This window comes from Rana temporaria, chromosome 2 (assembly GCF_905171775.1).
Source record: "Rana temporaria chromosome 2, aRanTem1.1, whole genome shotgun sequence".
NCBI lineage: Eukaryota > Metazoa > Chordata > Amphibia > Anura > Ranidae > Rana > Rana temporaria.
In genome coordinates, this window is record NC_053490.1 from 488,197,538 (window position 1) to 488,215,591 (window position 18,054).

The following is an 18,054-nucleotide window of genomic DNA, read 5'->3' on the forward strand; positions in this document are numbered from 1 at the left end:
TCGACCCAGTGTGCTCCACGCTCCCCCCAACTAATTTCCACTCGCCAAATGGAAATGGCGGGTGGAATTTGTGAGGGCTGCAGTCAATATTGGAGCCCAGCACCAACCAGAGAGACAGGAGACATTGACTTTATTTCCTCTCAGAGGACATAATGGCTTTCTGTGACAGGTTTCTCCACCATACACTATGGCAGGGATATGCAATTAGCGGACCTCCAGATGTTGCAGAACTACGATTCCCATGAGGCATAGCAAGACTCTGACAGCCACAAGCATGACACCCAGAGGCAGAGGCACGATGGGACTTGTAGTTTTGCAACAGCTGGAGGTCCGCTAATTGCATATCCCTGCACTATGGCAATGCTTACCTCTGACTGTAAAAATGCCCCACCATTCACAATCACTTTGAAAGTTCCCATCCATTACCAGCCATTTTATGTATTTATTTTGGACTAAAGGACACACGCTGGTTAACTAGACGGATAACATTAATGTACTATTTTTGATCGTACATTACAGGACATTGCATGAAGGAGAACTGGTCACTGACAAGCAAAGCTGTAAGGACAGCCCATCATAACCCTTCACATGGCCCAACGTGCTTATATATTTTTTTTCTTTTGCTCTGAGAGGAATAAAATCTTTTTCACTTTTTCCTTTTTAAGAGTTCTTCTTTCTTCTTGTTTGCCCCTGGGATGCCTGTGTGCTGTTTTCAGATCTGTTGCTCCTTGGCTTTTCCCCCAAAAGACCGTATCTGGCCGCCAGCTGGGAAGATAGACATGTGGCACAATGTATTGAGTTAATCACACAGTACTCTACAGGTCCAGGGCATAGGTCCACCTGTCTGGTAGAACCCAGTCCTTGAAGATTCCTTAGGGGGGGGGGGGTTTATTTTGCCAAATGGGCAAAAATTGCTGACTAGGGTTTGTCTCTAGATATCTGCCTGGTTTTGCAACATTGAAGATGGCTGTAGTAAGGACTGTTGCCTTTTAAATGGGAGCACAAATGGTGCTGCCCCAGTCCCCTCTGGGTTTGTCAGTGGAGTGCCTACTGCAACATTTTCTTGTGCAGACAAATGTCGAGAGAGAATTGCTTGCTGTTTAATCTTGGGGTAATTTTTTTTTATTTTTTTGGGCTTCAGCCTGGGCACTCCACTGAGCCTGCACTGCTGCCTTCTAGTTCTGACTCGCTGCACATGCGTGCCATTTTGGGACATGCGCATGGGCTCGGCTAGGCCTCTCCTGTGTTCTGCGTTTCCATGGGAAATGTTTTCTGGGCTCCCTGCTGTCTTCAGTGAGAGTCACAGGTGTTAACCCATCTGACCCTGCAATAAATTATGAATACCGCAGGGGAGTGCTCTCACATCTATGCCATGGCAGATAATGGGTACAAAGGGCGTGGCCCTGGGGGTCCTGCCAACTCTCAATTCAATAACAAGGCAGAGAAGATGTCAGTCCAGACCTCTGCCCTCTTCAGAGGCTTCCTTGACCCCTTCCGGGGTGGCCCATTTTTTGGGTTTGAGAGAAGAATTTTGAGTGAGTGAGTAACTTGTATAGCCTCAAGGCGCTTATTTCCATCCAGTGTCGTCATGATCCTTCAGAAGAGGCGGGTCTTAAGTTTTTATTTATTTTTTCTGAAGGCCCGATGGTTTTCCTCCATGCGGATGTTTGTGGGTCGCGGTCCTTGAGGCGGTCCTTGGACTGCAAATCTTTGTTCTCCCTTAGTTTTCTGCTGCCATGTCAGCATTTATGGTCGGCTCTTGGCTCAGTTAGATTATTCTGCCAGTAGAGGCCACAAATGGTCCCCCTCTACCTTTTCCAGAGTCTCTGATCTTTCTCTAGCAGCCTATTTTTGCCATTCAGATGAGGATGGTGCTTTATCAGGGTCTGAGGATTCAGCACATGAGGAGGGTCAGAATGCCGACATATTCCAAAGCTATGGGACACCATATTCTTATTGATGCAGTGCACATGTGCCTTGATTTAGAGCTGCCTGCATTGACTTTACCAAAGGTCACCTGCATGGGCTCTCTAAAAATGCCTCGACCTGCTAAAATCTTTCATGTATGCTCTGTAACATCCGCTTATTTCTTGGCCAATATCTTGTTGAAGGAAAAAAAAATATTGAGCTGTCCCACTGTTGTGGACCCAGCCAATTCTTGTTTCAGCTAGACCTTGGCTATCCCTTTTTGAAGATATCCATGTGTTTAGGACCACATGGATAAAGAGTTCACAGCTCTTTCTAAAGCGCTGCTGTCATGCAACCTGCTTGCTCTTAAATCCCCATGTCCTGAAACTTTTTTTAATTTTTATAAATTTTTTAGGTGTCCCAGCAGTTTTGTCTTAAGCCATGGTCATGAAATCCACAGTTTGGTGGCAAACCCCCTTCACAATGAGGGGAAACGCCCCTTACATGTATAAGTGGGGGAACATCTTTTGGTTTTCTAGTCCTAAATATTTTTTCCCAGGGGACTGCAAACCAGAATTACGGTCCCTTCCTCATCCCACTTCATGTCAAACATTGGTAGACGTCCACGCTGTTGTGGAGCAGCTACACTTCCTAGGTGTCATTGCTATGGCGTTGGAGTGAGAGGGGTTTCAGACTTTTTATTCTAACCTCAATTTCACCATCCCCAAAGCAATCGGTGGCATCTTCCCACTACTGAATCCAAAGTCTTTAAATGGATTTCTTTTGAGTTCGAAAATTCTGTATGGAATCTGCCAGTCAGTCATTACTCAGGTATTTTACTGACCTCACTGGACATCAGGGATGTTTACTTCCACATCCCCCATCTTCCTAGTGGATCAACGCTACCTGGGATTTAGTGTGAACGCATTGGCCAATCTTTAACCCTTGGGTTGTCATTAAGGTACTAACCCTGTTCTTTGCTTTACTCTCCGGGCATCCCTATTGTGGGTTACCCATACATACGTCTTCTCTGGGTGGATCCTAAATTGCCAGAAATTGGCAATAAAAGCCCTTTCATTGCTTGCAGTATCAAGGCCTAGTCCTGGATACAGTCCAAGGACTTCCTTCCACAGGAAGCACTCCAGACTCTTATTTTCATGCCCGGACTCTTCTTATATTTTTCTTTTTTGTTCTGCCCGCTGTTCCATAAAGCCCTGCTTTAAGGAGTGTACGGCTTGGGATTATGAAGCAGATTTGTTTGACCACATTTTACTTGTTTTTTTTTTTTAGCCGAGAGGTGAAATGCTCAGTTTTTTTTTTTTTTTGTGCACCTTCAACTTCAAAGCTGTAATCATGCCATGTACATCACATGATGCAAAGCCCCCAAAACGTGATTTAATTCCATATTGCAAATTAAAAATCGGAATATATTTGCAAGGCAGTGTAAAAAAATTTTTTTTTTTTTTTTTAACCTTGGTAGGAAATGTTCCATAATTCCTTTTTACTGTAATATAATGAATTGGGCTGAGATGGAATAACAATTGTACTTGTGTTTAATTTGACTTGTTTTTCTTGTTTAGCTACAAACACAGCTGGGATTATTGCTGGAGCCATTATTGGGACTTTACTCTTCCTGATTATTCTGGGCATTTTGATCTTCTGTTGCTGCAGAAAACAAAAAGAAAAAAAATATGAGAAGGAAATACAACATGAAATAAGGTAGGAAAATAAATCTGTTTTATTGGCTGTCAGAAACCTTGTATATATCTAGTTTTGACTAGTACATGGAGATATATGGGGGATCTAATGTGGCCCAAGTTATTAAGCAGTATCATCATAGGGATGGGTGGTCATTAGGGCCCCTTCACACTAGTTAACCCAAGTTACTTTAACACTCAGGAAATGATGCAGCACTGTGTGGTGTGGTACCATGCCTTTTGCATAAAACCCCAATACACCCACACAATGGACAGACTTAAACATTTTTATATACATTCTAACTCTGTATTTAAAGTGTTACTAAACCCAGGACCCCCTGCGTTCACTGTATCTTGTTTCCCACAATACACAGAACATGGACATTCAATCAATTATTTTAGTAATTATAAACCGCTGAATAACTTTTCTTATCAGCAGTATAAAGCAGTCTTGTGACTTCTATCAGTGTCTGGTCGAGCACTGGTTAAAGCTCGTAGGAGTTTTCATTCTACCTTGACTGTCCTATGAGGCTGCATGACCCCTGACCCTCTGTCTGGACAGTGCTAATTGGCCCTGTCCCAGTTGCATCCACCTTCCAAAAAAAAAAAAGCTCTATCAAACACCACAATGAGAATGTGCTGAGTGCATCCAAGGGCTCTATAATATCAGAAGATGGATTAGGGACAGTGGAAGAGCCTTTTTTCCACAATGCAGATTAACCCCTTAGGTTTCACAATGAGTATAACAATCGTGCTTTACTACATATACAGACTGGTTTTACTGTTGTGGGTTTAGTAACTCTTGCATGCCTAGAGTTTTAAAATGAAGACTGTGTAGTGGGTCCTTATTTCAGTACACACAAACCTAGCAACTGACGTGGAGCAATAACCTACATAGCAGATGTTGGTATTTTACATTGTTCTGTTTATGCTTAGTGTGTCTTTAATTCATTGTACTCTTCCAGAGAGGACGTTGCTCCACCTAAAAGCCGGATTTCCACTGCTCGAAGCTACATAGGAAGCAATCACTCCTCATTGGGATCCTTGTCCCCATCAAATATGGATGGCTATTCAAAAGCCCGTTACAACCATGTACCGATCGAAGAGCATGAGCGTCCAGCAAGTCAAAATCCAAGCTTCTCGGCTCCCAAGGTAGCAGGTCCAAATCTTAGCAGAATGGGTGCCATTCCTGTCATGATTCCAGCACAGAACAAGGATGGCTCCATAGTGTGAAAGGGTCATTGTGTATCCTGTATACGCAGGTGGCACCACATCATAAGACTTTTTTGGTTTTGTTCCTTCCCTGCACATTCCATAAGGATCCACTACTGGCTGAGGTCACTTGTACATTCAGCTTAATAACTGGTTCTGCACAGTGGTTACTATTTTACTTATCGATTTTTCTGACCAAGCACATATGTTCCGGGCAGAAAATCCATCAGTTTTTAAAAGTTACTGGGGGGTAAGGGTATAAACACAAGCTGAAGTGCAGAAGATGTTGGCATGTCCCCATATTTCAGATTTCTTTGGAAGGTACCAGTCAAGTATTAGGCACTCTTGTATAGCTGTAAACGGTTTTTGATGAACTGTTGGATAAGTTGGTCTTGTTTTATAGGAAAGCCACTGATTATGCCATGCTTTCAAGTGCAGACATGTCAGGCAATGCTTCAGTCTTTGTAATGTGTTTTTTCTTTTTAATTTATTTTCTTTCATTGCTAATTAGTAGTGCATAATAAACAGTGTAGCAGACATCCAGACATGAATCAACTTATATTTAAGTTTGAGTAGCTTGCACAATGTAGTCGGCACATGCAAGGGCAGTTGGTTTACTACAGCTACTCCTCTATATATATTTTGAAGGCAGTTGATCCCTTGACTACTGCATGTGGTACTTTTGCCCAATGCCATCCACTTTTTCTTTTAAGATTGTTTCAAGTGCATTTCAAAATTAACTAGAAGAGATTAGAGGCCGAAACCGTTGTCAGGCGTGGACTAGCATGTGTGATTTTTTAAACCACTTTTGAACAGATAAAACCTTGGAACAGTTTTGCACAGGGCTTTAGTCTAATCCAGCTGGCCATATGTGCGGGCATCCATCCTGATTAACAGCTGTTCTTGTAGGCAAATCTATCATTGCTTTGGGTGGGTAAAGAGTTGAGAGCTGGGATAAGGATCTGATTGGCCCATGTATCTCCACTTGACAGTGCCCTAACCTTTTTAAATTGGCTGCTTTCAGGCCTTTGTTGCTCTCTGGGACCCTGGCCAGGATATCTTCACCTCCAGGCTTGGATTTTCATTAGATCTTAAAGGGAATATATATTGGTTTTGTACATATTTTGTGCAATTCTTTTCAGAACTAAGGAAAAAAAAGTTTACATTTTTCCAGGTGGTGACAAAGTGCTCCCTGTTTTGATGGCCCTGTCTTGTGGTCTCTCAAAGAGTTGCCAATGGCAAGTTTCAAAGACATTTCAGGTTCTTGATCCCACTTTGTGCGCTGTTTTCATCCATTGCCCAGTACAGACATAGCTGCCAGAGGGGGGACCAGGCAAACAAAGAGTGAAGTGAAGAGTAGGTTTGTGGGACAGGCAAGTATTTTTTTTGTTTCATAGTTGCTGATGGCTTTCCTTTAAAATTGGATAATATAACATTTTGCATATTATGTAGTCCTCTATCAAGCCAGCAGGTGGAGTGCTGGTCTTTCTTTCCATTCAATTAGCACAATTACTTTTCAGCTGTGCTATAAAAAGCCTTCTATGTATAGAACACAAACTAAGCATTTCAAATAACCTTTACCCAAAACCATTTGTTTCCCTTTAAACTCTAGATGTCCTCAAGTAGAGCAGAGGATGAATGACATTTAAGTGCTGTCACCTGCTCTCTAGTTAAATTTGCATCAGAATATATGGCACATTGACCTGGTGATGGCAGATGCAGTAAAAAGCCAAGCTGCCAGGGTCCGTGGGGGGGGGGGGGGGCTTCACTCGCCCCACTCATTGCTGAATGGAGAGATCAGTTTCAGGAGGAGTGATTTTTTAAGTCTTGTAAACTTTTGTTGTTAGTCTGTCGGAGCAAGTCTTGACTGTGGTTAAGTTGGTGGTATCGGTAAGGATTAACAAAGTGCCATTGCAAGTGTTGGTTGAAGTTCCATCCTTGGATAGTCCTGTTGTGCTGCCATGAAGACATGTGCAGTACAGACCCATTTCACACCTGCTCCAGATTGCCCCGATGGTGCCTTTTTATAAATCGAAAACCTTATGCAGGAATGTATCTCTGAAGACGCGTGTGCCTACGTTTTGTCTTTTCTGAAGGTGCTTTAAATGTATAGGCACTGACCTTTTCATGTCCTTTCTAACTACACTAAATGATTCAACGTTTCTATGTCCTAGCCATCCTCGTACTCGAGTGAATGACATACAATGCAATATGACTAAACGTATTCTCCTATTAATGGGTTATAAGCTCGAGTATGACGATGAGCTTGCTGTATTTTTCTGCTTCATATTGACACGTTCCATCACGGCTATATAAAAGTCACTCCCTGCATCGTACTTGTATTTATAGGAATGATGCCGATTCCTTACATTACAGGCTAGAATGTTAAAGGACCAATAAAAGTAAAGTTTGTGACCTTTTATGTGCAAGAGCAATCAATACCACTTATGACTTCGGATGTTGTAAGCTGCTGTATCTGTAAAAGAATGTCTGCAAGTGTCAGCTATTTTTTGTGATAATGGGAATCTCATGACAGTATACGGGGGGGGGGGGGGGGGGTTCTAGTGTTTTTTTCCTATCCCCATTTTTTTTTTTTTTAGCTTTTGTCCAAAATTATACTTTTATGAATTTATTCGAAAAAAAAAAATTTTAGCACGAGTTCCTGGAAACATCATTAAATTATTTTATCTAAACTCACTTCTTTTATTAGACCTTTTTAAGGGTGTATGGTGAGGATTGTTTAAAGGCACATTGCCATTTTGGCCTAATCGGAGCAAAGTGACGGTGTGCGGATAGCCCACCCCCTGTCGTTTATACTTTCCAAGCTACGTTCCTTCGCCTCCTCCCTGCTGCCACGTGCCAGCAGAGAGAGAGAGAGAGACTTGTAAAGCGCAACACATGCGAACTGAATCGCCTCTGGGCGCTGTATCCATTTCATGGGTAAGGAACCCCTTGACCTCAGAAGAGATGGGTTTTAATCTTTCTCCTGAAGGCCAAGTGGTCCGACTCCAGTCGGATGGTGGTTGGTAGTGCATTCCACAGGCGAGGTCCCTGGACTGCAAATCTTCGATCTCCTTTGGACTTGTATCTGGCCTTGGGTATCTGGAGGAGGTTTTGATTGGTGGATCGCAGAATGCGATTGGGCAGGTCTGAGCTTCAGATGGGTGATGAAGATGCAATACACCCCTCTGCACATGAGTGTCCGGGCTTGGTGATTGGCCATGTAGGGTTGAGAATTGTCACGTGATCTCTTGAACATGGAAGCCTTGCTCTGTTGGCTAGTTCTTCAATGGAGAGGGAGTTGGCTTGGTAGCTGGCTCGGTAAATATAACTGGTTGGGGGAATAAGACTGTCTGCAGGCCCTGGGTAAAATTACAGTATCGCTTTAAGAATGCTCTGTGCACATTTATGCAACTTTGTGGCCTTAAAAACGTTTTCCATTGCCAGAGAAAATTCCGTTCTGACCAGTCAGCAGCAGACTCGGCTTTGAGTTGTTGCCGAAGTCACGGCTCCGTCCCCTGGAAGATATGGGTTGGAATGGGTCTTTTATGAAGTAGGAGGGTGGAGGCTGCAATAGAGTAAAGGGTATTTTCAGGAACCACAAAGTTACCTATAATTTTGTAATGTTGAAGAGCTGTACTCAAGCCCTTCTACTCTAGAATTAAGTCAAATTGTTCCATATTTCCTAATTTAAACGAGGAGTCTAAACTATGAGTACACTGCAAATGAATTTGGTTTTCTTTAGTTATGTGATGGTCCGTGTCAATCTTACAAATGTTCTAAACTTCTAATTTGGTGGAAATGTATGTTTTTGTCTAACGATTTCACGGTTTTATTGCTAACTTATACATAAATGCCTGTTACAGATTTTCATTTCCATTGTTCACTGGCTAGTTATTCAGTGTTGAAATAGGCAAAGACCTATTTTACCCTCATATCTGATTGCTGACATCCCAAAGCAAAGAAACTCAAATTACTTCTCTACTTTAATGCAATTATGAAATCAAATCCGTACATATCGAACATATAATATACCTTATCAGAAAGGAACTTCTGGCGGTTGTGGCACAGCGCGGAGCTGCCCCTTAAAGGGTGTTTTGCGTCAGAAGATCTGATCGAGCACAATTACCGCTTACCATTTTTATATCGTTTTATTGAATTTGAACTACACATTTGTGTTCAGTTTTTCTTTTTTATGTACACTAAGGGCTTTCAGACTTGTAATATTTTTCGTAGTTTTGTGAAATTTCTGTACTTTTTAAAATAAAAACTTGCGGTTAAATCCAGACTGGTCTCTTTCAGCTTTTTGTCAGCAGTTTGATTTTCTGACTTAAATCTTTGAATTAAAACACTAACTGATTCTTCATGATTCTTCACTTCTGCTTCATATCTTTACAAATCGGGGAATTTCCAACTTTTGCTAGATTACTATACCTAAGATATTTTGATTGGGTGATAAGTTATTTTGCAGTGTATGGTTTCAAATGTATCTTAAGACGGTGTGGTTTTTTTTTCCACCCTTGTAAACCAGCCTTTTTCAACCAGGGTGCATTGAGGTTTATTCAGGGCTGCCTTGGCAAAGTGCCTAAAAATTGCCCATAAATTGTGTACAAGCTGGTGTGTGGATAAAGGCTGCCTTTTTAGTTGCACAAAGTCACAGGTTTTCATTGTGCACCATTACAACCTTCTGCCAGTGTCCCAATGACCAATAGCATCATCAGTTCAGGAGGGGGATGTCAGTTTCCTACATAGCATCTTTGATTGACCCTCCCCTTCCCCATCAGCTTTGGGGTCACATTAGCTGAGGGATGGGGAAAAACTGAGGGAGAAGAGAAACATTGGAATACTAGTCAGTTTGCAAAAGTGTATTTGCTTTTCAGTGGCAGCTTGTGCTCAATTTCTTGGGGGGGGGGGGGCGGTGCCCCACCATTGCCCCATCCAGGTTGCGGGCCCCCCCTGTCTTCTCCTGAGTCTTGGCTGTCGCATCTCCTGGGCAGTCGGGTCTGAGGACCTGCATCATGATCGGCCGGGAGGAGATGCAGGAAGACATTAGCAAATATTAATATGCTAATGTCACACAACTAAGTGGGCTCTGCGCCTCGAGCCCACCATTTCTGAAGCCAATTGGAGCCCCAGGCTTTAACCACTTCCCACCCGGTCAATAGCATATTGACGTCCGGGAAGTGGTTGTGTTATCCTGACTGGACGTCTATTGACGTCCAGCAGGATACCATGCCGGCGGCGATCGGTGATGCGGGGTGTCAGTCTGACACCCTGCATCTCCGATCTCGGTAAAGAGCCTCTGGCGGAGGCTCTTTACCACGTGATCAGCCGTGTCCAATCACGGCTGATCACGATGTAAACAGCAAGAGCCGTTGATCGGCTCTTCCTCACTCGCGTCTGATAGACACGAGTAGAGGAGAACCGACCCCACTTAGTTGTGCGACATTAGCATATTAATATTCGCTGATGTCTTCCTGCTTCTCCTCCTGGCCTGTTAGTGGGTCCTGAGGACAGGGTTTGAGAACCACTCCACTAAGTAATTTTGTGGTCTAATGTTTTAGGTCTTGCTTGCCTTGCCCCCTGCCAGTTCTGACTGATCCCTTATTGGTGGGAGGATCCGCACTGCACATCGGGGAGGTGATTGATAAGGAGATGGTCATTCCCTGAATTGTTGGTATCCCCAGAGATTTATTTGATGGAGGTGTTTGGTGACACAAACAGGATTTAATCTCCCCTTTGCAAGCATTTCTCCTACAGTATGTGCTAGTGTATATAAGCAACAGTTTGACTTTAAGGGCCCGTTCACACCAGTGGCATGCATTATTCTCCGTATAACATTTGTGCACTGGTGTATGTTACACTGTAGGGGAGGTGCAATGTGGTGTGTGTGTGTGTGTGTGTGTGTGTGTGTGTTGTTTTTTTTTTTTTTTTTTTTTTTACGTTTTGATCTTTGTTTAGCTTTATGCTCTGCAGCGAATGGCGACATGCAGACCTACCTAATTTTTACACCATGCACACCAAACGTGTGATGTGAACAGGGCACACAAGGGAGTAGAGATGAGCTCAGACGTGAGTCCAAACTGTCAAAGCAGATGTCCAATCATAGGTGGCAGAAGCGTGCCCTGCAGGCGCATGTGTACAAGGGGCGTGTATACATGTGGCTGCGGGGAATGCCAATGCTGCATATGATTGGCTGTTTGCTTTGACAGCTTCTTGCTTGTGTAGCTCAGGTGGGTTCGGACTCTTGGCTGATCTAAATGGTACAGACTCATTTGTGTGCACATGTGGGAAGAGAAGACACTTCATACATGACTTTTATGGGAATTATGTAGTATTAAGTCTGTCATATAAATGTCATGTTTAATTTTCAGGATATCTTAAACCGGCAGTCACCTTATATCCTATTGTGATAGATTTAAACGCCCTGTGATGTAATGCAGCCTCCTGATCCACTCTGGTCTCATTATTGGATTATTGGCAATAACACACTCATGATTTCCACAATTTAACCCTTTCTATGATGTTTGCTAGAAAAGACAAGACAAAGGCATGCTCTGTAATCGTGTGTGGCGTTATGCTTTTGTTAATTATAGCTTGAATCTGTTTGTTTGGTAGTAATTACTGTACATGGATGGAAAGAAGTGCAGACAGCTTTATTTAGGCTTCAAGCACACCGGACGTTTTTTTTTTTTTTTTCTTCCTTGGACGCCCTTTTTCTCCTTGCTGGAAAAAGCAGCCTAAAAAGGCATTTTGCACATAAGGGTAAGCTTGCCAAGCCTTTGGGCATTCCACTGGTCAGATCATTTAATCTGGCCATTTGCATGCATGAACGCTAAATCCCTTCAGCTCCGAAAGTTAAACCCCCCCCCCATGACCAGGCCATTTTTTGTGATACGGCACTGCGTTATTTTAACTGACTATTGCACGTGTCGCTCCTATTAAAAAGGTTTTATTGAATAGAGCGTAGCGCGACTTGTCAGGCGGCTGAGTCGTCCCTGTGTGAACCGGCTCTAAAACATGCCCAATAAAAAAAATGTAAAAAGGCAAACTTCATTAAAGAGGAAGTAAACCCTGGTGGGTTTTACTTCCTTTGTTCCCTGCAAAGTAAAAGCATAATGCGCTACTATGCATCGAATACTAGCCTATTATGTGCCACTTGCCTGCAGAAGAAGCTTGCGATGTCCCCTCTCTCTCTCTCTCTCATCACGTCCATCTTCAACCCCTCTTCTTTCCGGAGCCGTGGATTCCAGCTCTATTGGTCGGAGTCGCGTGACATCACTCCCGTGCATGTGCGGGACGGTCATGGGCACGGGCACTATAGAAACCACACAGATCATGCCCTTTAGTGCGCATGCGCCGATTATGGTGGCGGCTTCTATGGCCGTAGAGGTTTAGGAGATATTTCTAGTACCTACAGGTAAGCCTTTATTATAGGCTTGCCTGTAGGGAAAAGTGGTTGTACAGGGTTTACAACCACTTTAAATTAGACCAATATATATTCTTCTACATATTTTTGGTTAAAAAAATCCCAAATAAGCGCATATTGATTGTAGATGCTATAACTTTTTGCGCAGACCAAACTATGGGATATTTTTTTTAACTACTAGTAATGGCAGCGATCAGCGTCTTTTAGTGCAACTGCGATATTGCGGTGCAAAGATCGAACACCTAACAAACTTTTTGGGGACCAATGACACTAATACAGTGATTGGTGCTAAATAAAATGCATTGTCACTGCACTAATGACACTAGCAGGAAAGGGGTTAACATCGGGCAATCAAAGTGTTAAATGTATGCCTAGGTTGTGCTTACTGTGTGGGAGGTGCTTTGGGGGAAGGCAAAGATCCGTGTTTCCTGCTTTGCAGTAACAGTATAAATGCCATCCCTTTGGTTAGAAGGCAGTCTGTCTTGGTTACATAAGCAGATTGGTGTTCTGCCTGTGTAATCGGCAGGTGCTGCTGGGCTCCCGCTGTGTATAATCGGAGCAGGTCGGCACGCGCCCCAGACCCGGATGTGGGTACGTGATCTGGCACAGAGCAGGCCGCCCTGCAGCAGTAAATGTTCGGTGGGCGGTCCGCAAGTGGTTAAGTGCGTTTAGGCGCACTTGGCATTTTTTTCGGCATAGAATGCATGATGGTAAACTTCATGCAGCATGTTAATATGAACATATTAAAGGTAAATAATAGCACTTGAAAGGATATATGATTGTATATAGATCCCTTTACACTTTAGTGATTTGTTACCCCCCACATGCATTAGAGGCCCGTTTATTTTAAATTGGCTGCCAACACCTGTCGGGTGCCATTAGACATGAATGGCACGATAACTGCGCAGAGTGGCGCGATATCATGCATTTGCACAATGCATAGGTGTGATCTGGACTACTGCTACTGTAGAAAACCATGCAGAATTTTTTTATTTTTTTATTTTTTCATTAAAGTAACACTAAACTCTGGATGTCTATGGACTATTTTTGAAGAATAACAATTTTGTTTAGGATTGGATCACGCTAGGGTTGTCCCGATACCAATACTAGTATCGGGACCGATACGGAGCATTTGCGCGAGTACTTGTACTCGCGCAAATGCTCCCGATGCCTGATCCGATACCTGGGGGAGAGAGGCAGCGTGTAATGCCTGTGTCCCTGTATAATGCTCAGACGGCGGCCATCCAATGTACAAAAGCCGCGCCTCCTCCTCGTCTGTGATAGGGGAACACTCCCAGCAAGTGAGTCAGTGTTCTGCCTATCACGGACACCCTCTCATCCTCATCCCATGGACGAGGATGTCTGTGATAGGCGGAACACTAACTCACTGCTGGGAAACTGAGTTCCCCTATCACAGATGAGGACGAGGCGGAGGCGCGGCTTTTGTACACTGGATGGCCGCCGTCTGAGCATTATACAGGGACACAGGCATTACAATTGGCGTCATTGAGAAGGGAATTGCGGTCTTTGGCCTGGCAGACTCTTGGAGGTAAAATGAGAGAAGTTTAGTGGGCTGAGCGCTAAAAATATCCATCCAATCCAAACTTCCTCCGACGGGAGAAGTGTTGTCATGTGCTTTCTATAGATTATTTTTCATGAAATTATTTTTAGATTTTACATGAAAAGCCTAAATGTGGCCAATCGGAGAAGTGATAACATTTTACTTTCCAGCTATTTGGATGAACAAATCCTCTATCTGTCTATCTATCCTTTATTGTAATTTAAACCACATTCTACAGTTATGGAAGAGGATGTCTGTCAGTGCCAGCCATCAATGCGTCACTGTCACATGACATTAAAACAATGTATCGTAATCGGCGAGTACTTGGGGGGGGTGGAGTATCGGTACTTGTACTCGGTCTTAAAAAAAAAAAATGGTATCGGGACAATTGGGTTTAATGGTACCCCCTCATGCATCTCCTGAGTGGCAGAATGTTTCTCTGTGGGTGGTCGCAGGTTGGGAACACGCACGACCCCACATCACCAACCAACTTCAACTTCTTTAACATAACGTGTTTTCAGAGCCACAGATCGGGGCGATTTGGAACTCTTGATTTCATTGCGACACGTCTTTTAACAGAAGTCTATGCAAGTCACAATGAAATCACAAAAAAAATTGTAGTGCAGGAACTTTGAGTCGCAAAAATTTGAACGGTTCCATTGTCGGCAATTGTTTTACCACTTGTCATGTGATTTTGAACTGCCAAATCGCATGACAACTTGTACTGGTGTGAGCCAGGGCTTGGTGTCACTTTAACATTGTTACAAAGCATGACAATTTTCCATTACATTATACACTGATCAGCCACAACATTATGCCCACTGACTGGTAAAATGAATAATGTTGGTTCTCACGTTACAATGGCACCTGAAATGGGGTGAAGTTTTTCAGCGTATGGATTTGAGCAACTTTGACAAGGTCCAAATTTTATTGGCTAGACTAGGTGGAGCAACTCCAAAGCTGCAAATCTTGTGGGGTGTAGTGGTTGGGACTGACCAAAAGTGGTCCAAGGATGGAAAACTGGTGACGGGTTGGCAGATTGATGCAGTTGGGAAGGCTGGCCCATGTAGTCTGATCCACCAGAAGAGCTGCGGTAGCTCAAATTGCTGAAAAAAGAGCAGACTGGTCAGGGTGCCCATGCTGACCCTTGTCCACAGCCAAAAGTGCCTACAATGGGCATGCAAGCATCAGCACTGGACCATAGAGCAATGAAAGAAGTTGGCCTGGTCTTATTGCGTTTTTCTTTTCCATCATGTGGCTGGCTGGGTGTGTGTGTGTCACTTACCTGGGGAAGAGATGGCACCAGGATGCAGTATGGGAAGAAGCCAGGGTGATGCTTTGGGCAATGTTCTGCTGGGAAACCTTGGGTCCTGCCATCCATGTGGATGTTACTTTGATGTCCATGCCGTGACGGGTCAGGGCTGTTTTGCTGGCAAAAGGGGACCTACTCACTATGAGGTGGGTGGTCATAATGTTATGTCTGAACGGTGTATATCTGGTATCTGCATGGCTTAACTGATTTCCATGTAGTTGAATGTTGGAATATTTTTTCAAATCCAAGGTCACTTATCTCATAAGGTGTTTACAAGGTTGAAGTGTGACATCGGAATCCGTCTTAGGTGGCATCTCCACAAACAAAACCCAGGCATGGAATGTTCATGAATATTCAACATATTCAATTCTCCCTGAAATAACACTTGAAAATGTGTTGCGCTACGGACTAGAAGGTAGCCATCTTAACATGTAAAACTGAGCTATGGTGACTTCTCATGGTCCTGCTACACCGTATCGTCTATCTGTTCACCTGACAAAATGGCTGCCTTTTATGTGGTAAAATGGCTACTTCCACCTTCTTAGAGGGCAGAGGCTTCCTCCCGCAATTCAGGCTGCAAAATCTGCTGTGCCATTTCCAGTGTATGGTCATTGTCACTGGCAGAAAGTGCTGTATAAACAACCTGCCTCTTATCTCCTGAGAACACAAGGCTCACTTTAATTACAGAGGAGGGAGGGGGTTGTTCAGTCAGTTTGCTTTAAATAAAACACAAGTAATCAATGGCAGCTCAGGAGAGCTTTCCTTTTGTTATTTGCTGAATAAGTTCTTGTTGACTTTCCCATTTAAATATAAATAAAATGGTGTGTGTTCGGTTATCACATGAGATTAGAGTTATATCAGGTCTTGCTTGTTTAGTTCATGAGCTGTAATAGCAGACCTGACCTGGCCTCCTTCATTTACACAGCACAGCGGCCATTTTGTCTGTTATCTACCTCAGGGCATGACAAATTTGCTTTGCATCTAGGAGCCAGCATAAAAAGTTAAAGGGGTTGTAAAGGTACATTTTTTATTTTTCCCCCCTAAATTGCTTCCTTTACCTTAGTGCAGTCCTCCTTCACTTACCTCATCCTTCGATTTTGCTTTTAAATGTCCTTATTTCTTCTGAGAAATCTCCTCACTTCCTGTTCTTCTGTCTGTAACTACACACAGTAATGTAAGGCTTTCTCCCTGGTGTGGAGTGTCGTGCTCGCCCCCTCCCTTGGATTACAGGAGACCCACTAACATAAGGTGACCAGATTTTTTAAATGAAATCCGGGGACATATTTTTTCTTTACTAGTAATGGCAACAATCAGCGACTCTCTGCCCGTCGCCGCCCGCCTCACAGCCTCTCAAGTCTTACTCTTCGGGCCCCGGCTACTACTGGATGGGGAGCGTAGGAAGATCACTCTGCCAGGGAAGGCAAGGAGATAGGCAGGTGGCTGGCCAGGATTTGAGCCAAGGCAGAAGAACATGCGAGCGAAGCTAAATGGGCATGCGCCCGAAACTGAAGAAATATTCCCTCCGCTCCGACCAGCACATGATCATCAGAAAGGGGCTCAGATAATGGGAAAAATACAACCCCCTATGCTAGTAGGCACGGCGGAGCTGGGGGGTGTGTAATTCTATTTTTTTTATTTTAATTCTGCACTGATTGTCTTTGAAATTGCCCCTGCCCCCTATTAAATCCAATCTGGGGACAAAACCAGGGACAGACTTGTGTCCTCAATCAGGGGACTGTCCCCTGAAACTGGGGATGTCTGGTCACCCTACACTAACACACAGCTCCTTTCTCTATCTGCAACATAGAGAGCATCCTGACTCTACTGTAGTACAAGGAAGAGGCCAGCACGACACTCCACACCAGGGAGAAAGCCTTGCATTACTGTGTGTAGTTACAGACCGAAGAACAGGAAGTGAGGATTTCTCAGAAGAAATAAGGACATTTAAAAGGAAAATGGAAGGATGAGGTAAGTGAAGGAGGACTGCACTAAGGTAAAGGAAGCTATTTAGGGAAAAATAATTGTACCTTTACAACCCGTTTTTAATAATAATATTATTTTTTTTAAGCATAGTGTGGGTTATCTGCACCTCGGGCAAGGCAAAAAATGTGTGCCCCCTAACTTACAGCAGTGCGTCTAGGTAACAACCCCAACATAATGCTGTTACGTCAGGGTTATAGGCTGACTGGAAAAAATGACCATGAAAAGCTGTTATAGGGGGAACTCTGCTCCGTTAGGCCGCGTTCACACCTGGCCGTTTTGGGATTGTGACAAAATCTCAAAATGCACTAAATCACAAAACGCAGGTTCAGGTGTCCTTATTTTCAATGGCACCTAAAACGTGGTGTGGTTTACTGCGCAGCAATTCGCATCATAAAGCTTTTTGCTCAAGAACCGATGTAACAGTGCAATAGAAAAAGGTATTCTGCCACAGGCGGCGCTATATCATACTGTGGAAACATCCGCTACACATGGGATGCAGCGCTGTTCTCCATCAGTACAGGGACTACGCATTATTGTCAGCCATTCAGGAGAAGCCTTGTATTCTTTATTGGTGGATACAAGGCTTCTTGTGAATGACTGAGAAGCACTCGGCCTGATTGTTTTGTTGCAGTCGGTAAGCTACCTGTGATGCTGCCAGAACTTGGCACTGTATGAAGCTGATGCGACAACAGTATGATACAGCACTGACAGCGGCAGAATAACTGGACCTGATTGGCCCAAACTAACTATTTAAAGTGAGCAGGGATTTGGGCTTTAAATTTGTGTCTATTCACATGATCTTCATCTTTACAGTCACAAGCTGGCCCATACAAACTATTTTCTACACGAACAGGTGTGCCCGCTGGGCGTGCCATGTGAACTGTATGTACCACCCCTCCCCCCTGGACGTGAAAGATCACATGCAATGTATATGATCCAGCGCAGAAGAGCT

At 43.7% G+C, this 18,054-nt stretch overlaps 1 protein-coding gene across 2 annotated transcripts in view; it reads left to right on the top strand.

The window, feature by feature from the left end:
• The window catches only part of CXADR (CXADR Ig-like cell adhesion molecule), an 83,786-nt gene that overhangs the window by 62,647 nt on the left and 3,085 nt on the right, over positions 1-18,054 (top strand). Inside the window, exons 6-7 of one of the 2 annotated variants that reach the window (XM_040338807.1) lie at positions 3,489-3,627; positions 4,571-4,757. In XM_040338807.1, the coding sequence (XP_040194741.1) occupies positions 3,489-3,627; positions 4,571-4,757 (326 nt within the window). Of the gene's footprint in view, positions 1-3,488; positions 3,628-4,570; positions 6,369-18,054 lie in introns of those variants that run through there. The other variant, XM_040338806.1, reaches the window with a different exon arrangement.